The sequence below is a fragment of the Fistularia commersonii genome, chromosome 7 (assembly GCF_037954325.1).
Source record: "Fistularia commersonii isolate RoL2024-O1a breed Wild chromosome 7, RoL_Fcom_v1.0, whole genome shotgun sequence".
In the NCBI taxonomy this organism is placed as follows: Eukaryota; Metazoa; Chordata; class Actinopteri; order Syngnathiformes; family Fistulariidae; genus Fistularia; species Fistularia commersonii.
In genome coordinates, this window is record NC_141290.1 from 17,847,910 (window position 1) to 17,855,676 (window position 7,767).

Here is a 7,767-nt window from a genome sequence, read left to right on the forward strand (position 1 = left end):
GATACTCATTTGTTCGAACTTGCAGCTGTGGACCACGTCTTCACAAAGAAATGTCAGTGACAATAAAGACAGCAATGTCCATATTCTGGCTGGAAAAGACAGATCAAGTCAAAGAAGCCCATCTTGGTCAAAACAAAAAAAACATCTCTGAACAGAGGAGGGGGCCTCATGCACAACCTTTCACAAACATATAATGCCGTACTGAGATCAATACCAAGTCAGATTTGCACACACCGACCAAGCCCATTTGCACCCTCCAAACAACCAGGAAAGACCTGCCCTCCTATAGCGTCCACATGAGCCTCAGTTCACAACAGGTTTCACTCCTTTGTTTATTGTTACCAATTCCTATTCATATCCCGGTAATCCTACAAAATTGCCCTTTTTTTCTCAGGAACGACAGCTTCATTAGCATAACAACCCCTGTAGACCTAGTTTTAAACGATCAACTCTTACAATTATCCAACAAACCACCATAACCCAGAACCACCCAAAACCCATCCATCCATATTTTCACCACAGGTCATTAGAACTGAAGAAGCCTCTCGGATGAGGGGTGAACCATCATCAAGTGAAGAAATTCAGGGCAGTACAAGAAAATTTCAAACCTCCACAGACAAGTCAGTGACAAATTATTAAAAGAGAAAAAAAAGGAAAGTGAAAGCATTTCTAAAAAAAAATCTACATTTTTTTTTGCCAAAAGTGTGTTAATCAAAATATCAGGGGTACCCGCAGTGATCAATGTCCCTCCAAACATCTCCCATTCCCATGGACCGTGAATGCAGCATCGTGTAAAAGGAGTGCAAGCAAGTCTCCTCCCTTTTAGAGAAGAGCCGAGAAGTTACTGGAGTCAAGTTCTCGCTCTCTCTCTCTCAGGTTCCCTCTCCCTCCTGAGACATAGCACAGAAACACGCGGTGGAGGTGGGATAGGTTCCTCGGACGATGTCAGTACTTTTAGCGTTCTCACCGGTTACAGAGTGTGTCGGGTGGCGATAACGACCCGGTCGTTTTCTGCGAGGAAACTGTAGTTTGCGCCATTACTTGTGCGGAAGGAGGACCGCAGTGTTTGGCAGTCAGGCCTCGAAAGCCGGTAAGTATCCCGAGCTCCTGAACGTTAGCATGGCTGGCTGCGGCTGCTAGCCCGATGCTAAAAACCGCTAGTAATGCCTCCTGGAAGAGCAAGCGTGTGTTAGCTGGGGTGCTAATAACGTTCTAAACGAACAACCGAAAGTGTATTTACGACCAATCTTTATTTTTCCAATAACATTTTATAAATGTTCCTGGAACTAACTCCGTTGTAGTGATGCTCCGCGAAATGATGCCCACTTGCTTAATAACTAGCTAGTGTGATAAGACAACCGCTTAATTAAAGTAATCTACTAATGTTACGCTGCATTTTATTTTGGGTGTAAGACACAAAACATCGGCATTGAAATCGGGTGGAAAAAAGCTCTGTTAGTTTGAATTTCTGTCCAATATCCACGGTTACATGGCCCAAAGTGCTAAACCTGACACAATAAAATGAACTAAAGTAGTGTTAGCCCAATGTTTATCGATGAATAGTTGTTGCTGTTGTGGGACAAGCATGCAGGCGAATGAGAAACAGTAGTGACTCATGTATTAAGTTTGCTCAATTATTAGTTGTAGCGTCACAGTTTTTATATCTATTTTACCCGTCTCGTGACGGAAATAAAGAGAATGTATACATCTTGAGCAATTGAAATTTCCCCGCTATGGGATGATTCAAGGATTATTGTGTTCTATTTTGTATTTTAAGTACAATTCTTTATTTTATTTGAACTTATAAAAGTGGCAGTGATACACATGGTATGAAACCCAATATATAAGCATAAGATGTCTATTGACCCATTTAATATAAGTCAAATAAAGTATCATGAAGGATGCGAGAACTGGCAGTTTTTTTTTTTTTTTTAAAGTTGAGTCCAATTGTGTATCTGTCATTCATATATCACTGAAAAAAAATTGCCATCAATTTAGCGACATATCATAGTCAGAAATTTAAAAAAATTACACCGGCCTTTTTGCATGATATAATTGTTAAACTGCTTAAAACTTGCAGTTTTCAGTTGTAATGTTTCTTGTATTTGATTTAGAAAAAATGTATCTTCATAAATATCAAATAGATTTTGAGTATCATAAACTTAGTTAAAAGTGTCTTCACATGATAAGGTTTTTCAAAAACAGAAATGAACTTTAAAATGTGTTTTTATTTTTGTAAATGTTAAACAAAATGGCACCAGCAAAATATTCAAATGAGATTTCAGGAGTTTATCTGGCAAATCAGTTTGAATACTTCATAAGTTTCATTTTTCATTTTGTTTGACGTTCTCTGAAAACAGCTGGTAGGAAAAAGGACAACATGCCTCAGAAACAGAAACCTAATTTCCAGTCCTGGACTGAGCTCAAGCAGGCGGGAAATGAGTGTTTCAAGACAGGCCAGTATGGAGAAGCCATGGAGCTGTACAGCCGGGCAATCCGAGAGCTGGAAAAGAGTGGTGTGTATTTCATCTGCATTATCTTCATGGTCATAATTCTCACAGTAGTAACGCACAGATTATTTCGAAATACTGATATTACCCGAGTCAGACTTTGTTCAGACCGACTCAGCTGCTGAATCTTAAAGGGTCTGCTGAGAAATTGACAATAATTTAAATTTACTAGCAGTTATTTCACTGCTTACGAGCTGTCCTTAATTTTTTACAATTGAAGAACCTTACATGTCACCTGAAGGATCTTCTTTTTGCATTACCTAAATATTTTTATTCTAGTATTTAGTAAGATAAATGGGTTAAACTGCAAAATCAAGCAATTAAAGTTCCAGAGAGATTGGCAATGGAAACATCAACAGTAAACAGTGTTTGATTTTTGGTTACTTGTTCTAACTATCTCTTTTTTTCAGAAACTGTATCAATTTAGGAATTTCTTGTTTCAATGTTACAAAATATCTGTATATAGTTTCTCGATTACTTCGATAAAGCCAAGTTTGAATAGTTTTTATCTATCATTCAATGTATTTTTTATTTTATCACTCTATTTGTTGTGTATTTGCACTGGTTCTCCTTTCTGTTTTGATTCACTCATCAACCTTTATTCAATTCTTCTGTTTCATTGCTTGTTAAAAGGTAAAAAGAACCAAGAGGATTTGGCCATTTTGTACTCAAATCGTGCAGCCAGTTACTTGAAGGACGGAAACTGCGTGGAGTGTGTGAAGGACTGCAACGTGTATGTGTTTTAACCTTTTGTGTGTCTATGTTTTTCAGAGGTAAGATTCTTAGATTGGTTATTGACAGCTTAATTCTGTTAATGTACACGTAGTTCTCTAGATTTGTCTCCGTTCAACATCAAGTCTCTGCTCCGTCGTGCTGCCGCATCTGAAGCTCTGGAGCGTTACCGTCAAGCTTACGTTGACTACAAGACAGCGCTGCAGATCGACTACAACATAGCAGCTGCTCAGGATGGGACCAACAGGTACAGAGTTTCAATACCAGACTGAGTATTTGAAACAGATATCGGATCTCCAAAGCCTAACTGCTTCAACTATGTATTTTTTCAACATTCCTTTTTTATCACCCCCCCCCCCCCCCCACACACACACACACACACACTCTGTTTCCTAGGATGACAAAGGTTCTGACAGATGTGGATGGCCTATCATGGAGAGAGAAGCTTCCTCCCATTCCCACTGTCCCTCTCTCTGTCAGGGAGAAACTGGCCCAACAAACTCCATCCACACAGCCGAGCAGAGCAGCTCTACAACCCAACAGTACTGGAATGTCACATATATCTGGTGAGGAGACACCTACAGACACACCAGTACTTAATTAGATGGTGTCTTCAAATGTGTGGTAAATTACTGGATACTTCTATGGGACTAATAATTTATTCACAAGCACACAACAACCAATAATCAACAACAGTTAATGGGTGCCAGTTTTATTTAGTTTTGTTGTCTTCAGTTCCCAGTGAGACTGATGTGAAGAAAGCTCAGGCTCTGAAGGAAGAAGGAAATGCCCTGGTGAAGAAGCGTGAGCACAGGAAGGCCATTGAGAAGTACGGCCAGAGCCTGAAACACAACCCCACAGAGGTCACCACCTACACAAACCGGTGTGTCTTACACACACACACACACACACACACACACACACATAAAAACACAGCGATACTTGCCCGCCAACCCTTAAAAGGCTTTAATTTAATCAATAAAGTGACGAATGTAGATCCTCTTTACAGTCAGGCTGTTTGTACAGGTTTAGGACACACTTCTTTTGTTTTCCACACTTATTCAAGTGGATACAAAATTCCAAATGTAGTGGTTTTGTTCTATGTTTTTTATGCTGATTTGATAGTGTGATTGAAGATTCAGCTTCATAATGCATTTCTGTCAATTTTGCTGTTACATCTGGACCAGTCCAGGGTGTACCCCACCTTTTGCCCCATAGCTGGGATACACTCCAGCATCCCTTGTGACCCTAAGTGTAGGATAAGCAGTAGATAATGGATAGATGGATGGATAGATTAATATTACCATATGAATGACTGTATATTACCACCCCAACCTCCACCCATTCCATTATCAGATAGAACTGAAATAACCTGCTTTTTTGACTTTTACATGTTTTATTAAATGGGTTTCTTTCAGGTGATGAACAGGCCAGTAGATAAAGCTGTGGTGTGTGTTTGTGTGTGTGTCTGCATGTGGTTCTGCAGGGCTCTGTGTTACTTGGCACTGCAACAGTACCAGCAGGCGGTCCAGGACTGTGACAAGGCTCTGCAGATGGAGGGCAGTAATGTAAAGGCCCTGTACAGGAGGGCTCAGGCCCACAAAGAGCTCAAGGTGAGGCAGCATCTCTTGTCATTTCATTCACTGTCTTATACCTTTGGCACAAGCAGTCACCTGGGTGTCAGTGACAAAATGAGGACCTTTTCTGGTCCTGTAGTTGCCAATGTGTTTCTGACATCTCGCTCTCTCACTTGTATGTAAGAGACTTTGCATGCTGAGCTGCAGTCCCACAGTGAAAACCTTAATCTTTATTACCTTTGAGAGTTGTGAACTTTGACCCCCCTCGCCATGTAACCGATGGAAAAACTCCAGTATTTTTGACATATAACAATGGAAGCTTACTTTAAGTACTTGCTTGTAATGAAACTGGACATGTAAGAGAGATAAGATTAAAAACAGCAGCCGGTGTTGATTTGAAGCCAGAAATGGTCATTCAACATCATCAATGCTGATATAAATCAGATAGGAAGGTACCTTGCCCTGGATTAGAGAGACTGGGGAGAAACCTTCTGGATCCAGGCCTGGAAGGGGGCTTGCCTTGGCCTACATCGTATATTATTTCCTGGTGTTTTCATCCTGTAGAACATCAGGTCTTGTGTCGAGGACCTGAATAAGCTGCTCAAGGTGGAACCAAAGAACTTGGCTGCCCTGAAGCTGCTGCAGGAAGTGCAGAAGAAGTAATGCCATCTGGCGGAGACATGCGTCACAGTGCAGCCTGCGGATGAGACGGGGATGCTGTCCGCAAGAATGGAGCAGCGATATGATTCATCTCCCCCAAAAAGCTCCTCCTGTTGCTCACATTTGATTCCTGGACAAAAGCCAGCATTGAGGCCCTTCCGGAAAAATCTAAATGGTGGAAACAGGGAAGAAAATAAAACCCTATAAATGTTTTTTTTTTTTTTTTTTTTTAGTTTTTGCCAAGTTTCAACTAAGTATTTATCTTTATTTATGAGCCTGAGTATAAAGCGTTTCGACCTTCATGTCCATCAAGTCACTGTCCTGCTTCTAGAGATTAACATCACAGAATAATCTCAGATTCAGTTGGTTTTGGTCGTGATTACAAAATGTGAAGTCAATAACAAAAGTGGAATTTATCACATTTAGAACTCTAGTTTTTAAATAAAGTTACAATTCATTTAATTTGGTTCCTTGACTAATATGCATTTTTTAAGAAAAACGCCGATTTGTAATTAGCCATCTCAGCCTTTTTTTTCTAGCAGAAACATGTAAAACAATGCATTTCAATGTTTAGAGAATGAAAGGAAATATTTCGTGTTCCATTTTAAAGTTTAAGCTTCAGCTCCTGTTTGCTATCAGATCTAATAAAATGCTCTTGTTTGTCAACTGAAGTAGAAACAGCAACCCTAAAAGTCTGGTCCTCTAAAATAACATTTCCTATAGTATGTCTAAAATCAGAAATGAAACAAAACCAAGTAAACACCAACTTTTGAGAAAAACACCTTAAGGGATGAGCTAGTGTTAATTCCCAATTTCAAATGTTTAATGGTTATAAACTTAGTTTGTTACACAATATGAATGTTTTGTTCTGATTACGATGCATAAAAATATAAATGTTTGAGATTTAAGCATAAAATCCAGAATCCTTGTGATTTTTGCCCCTAATCTAACAATGCATTCACCATGATTAAACAAACTGAGCTTTTTAAAAAAGGTTCAGAAATGCTCGCTCTTTGCTCATCGTTTCACATGGAGAGTGTCTTGGCGTGGCCCCACCTCACACTGCTGATCATAAAAGGATTGACTGAAAGGTTGTACGTTTATCTTTTCAACTCAGATGGTTTATTCAAGCTGTTTTTACTGCCCCGCGGGCATTTTCAGCAATGTGTTCAGGTTGTACTTGGGGTTTAGATTCAGCCAAAGTCCCCCTTAGGGCCCAGGACCTCAAGGATATTTTCCTGTCAAATTTATAAAATAATCCAAGAGCAGTCTTTATCGAGGATGGAGATACTGTTAATTTTTCCAACAAAACATTGCAAAGATCGATCAGCTAAAGATGTGCTTCTATTCAACTTTCATAATGAAAACAAGTGCTTAAAATTTCAAAGTGAATATCCTAACTGGTTTCATAAAATCCAATTCAAACAATTGGACATTGAATGATTTATACAGAGATAATGAAAGTGATGTGAGATCTTGGAAGCTGGATTTTTCTTCCAGGCTTTTTCTTCTCTGGAAAATCTATTTTTCCAAAATGCCTTGAAACCTTTTTGAAATGTTCTTTGATTTTCTGTAGAAACTTAAAGTGACTGTCAGAAACTGGATGTCTTGGCTACTGATGATGTAAAAGCAGTGTTTCCTCTTGAGTGTTTAGTTTTGTGAAGCTTAGAAACCCCTGTCCTTCCGGAAGTGCCTCGCCTCATCCTCTTCGTCCTACACCTGCTGCTCTGGAAGTTTCTTTCCAGAAACATTTGAAATATCTGCATCAAGGCGTCCAAACAGAGGCAAGGAATTGGATGTGATGCTTTTATCACAAAGTTGTTTGGTTTTCTTGTTTTTTTTGTCAAACGCTTGTTTTACCTACAAATACATTTTAATAAAGTTGGCCTTTTATGGCGCTAGATCTATGTCTGCTAATTGTTGCCATGGAGACATCCCTCCGCCTAAAGCCTGTTCAAATCCTGTTTTTCCAGGGGACTCCAGTCACATTCATCTGAGAAAAGTGTCTTCACTCTAACTTGGAGCAATTTAAACCTCAAGCTAACAGTAGTTAGAGCATTAGATCTGATCACCTTGTATCTATATTCCGAGTTTGTCATCAGCGTTGGGTTCAACATAGGTTGTGTCAAAATCAAGGTGTCTTGTTGATGTACATACTGATGTCAGCTGACATGAAGTTAAATTTTGGTCTCAACATACCTTTTCTTAACATTTAGATTAAACTGGGTTTAAGATTATTAGGTCTTATCAAAATCTAACTGGGCTTAAATGTTATGTTGCCTGCTGAA

General features: G+C 39.3%; 1 protein-coding gene across 1 annotated transcript; it reads left to right on the forward strand.

The window, feature by feature from the left end:
* The first annotated feature begins 824 nt into the window (after positions 1-824).
* On the forward strand, positions 825-7,382 carry LOC147232964 (mitochondrial import receptor subunit TOM34-like). Its single transcript, XM_086150152.1, has 8 exons — positions 825-1,090; positions 2,361-2,516; positions 3,144-3,243; positions 3,337-3,489; positions 3,639-3,808; positions 3,978-4,125; positions 4,729-4,855; positions 5,384-7,382. The coding sequence occupies exons 2-8, from the start codon at positions 2,381-2,383 to the stop codon at positions 5,480-5,482; spliced, it is 933 nt and encodes a 310-aa protein (XP_086006278.1). The 5' UTR covers positions 825-1,090; positions 2,361-2,380; the 3' UTR covers positions 5,483-7,382.
* Positions 7,383-7,767: the final 385 nt, after the last annotated feature.

Bases quoted from the DNA above. Each gene is read 5' to 3' on its own strand.
- LOC147232964 (XM_086150152.1), top strand. From the start codon at position 2,381: ATGCCTCAGAAACAGAAACCTAATTTCCAGTCCTGGACTGAGCTCAAG. The intron at 3,809-3,977 runs GTGAGGAGACAC...TGTTGTCTTCAG, and splicing joins TGGAATGTCACATATATCTG to TTCCCAGTGAGACTGATGTG. The intron at 4,126-4,728 runs GTGTGTCTTACA...GTGGTTCTGCAG, and splicing joins GTCACCACCTACACAAACCG to GGCTCTGTGTTACTTGGCAC.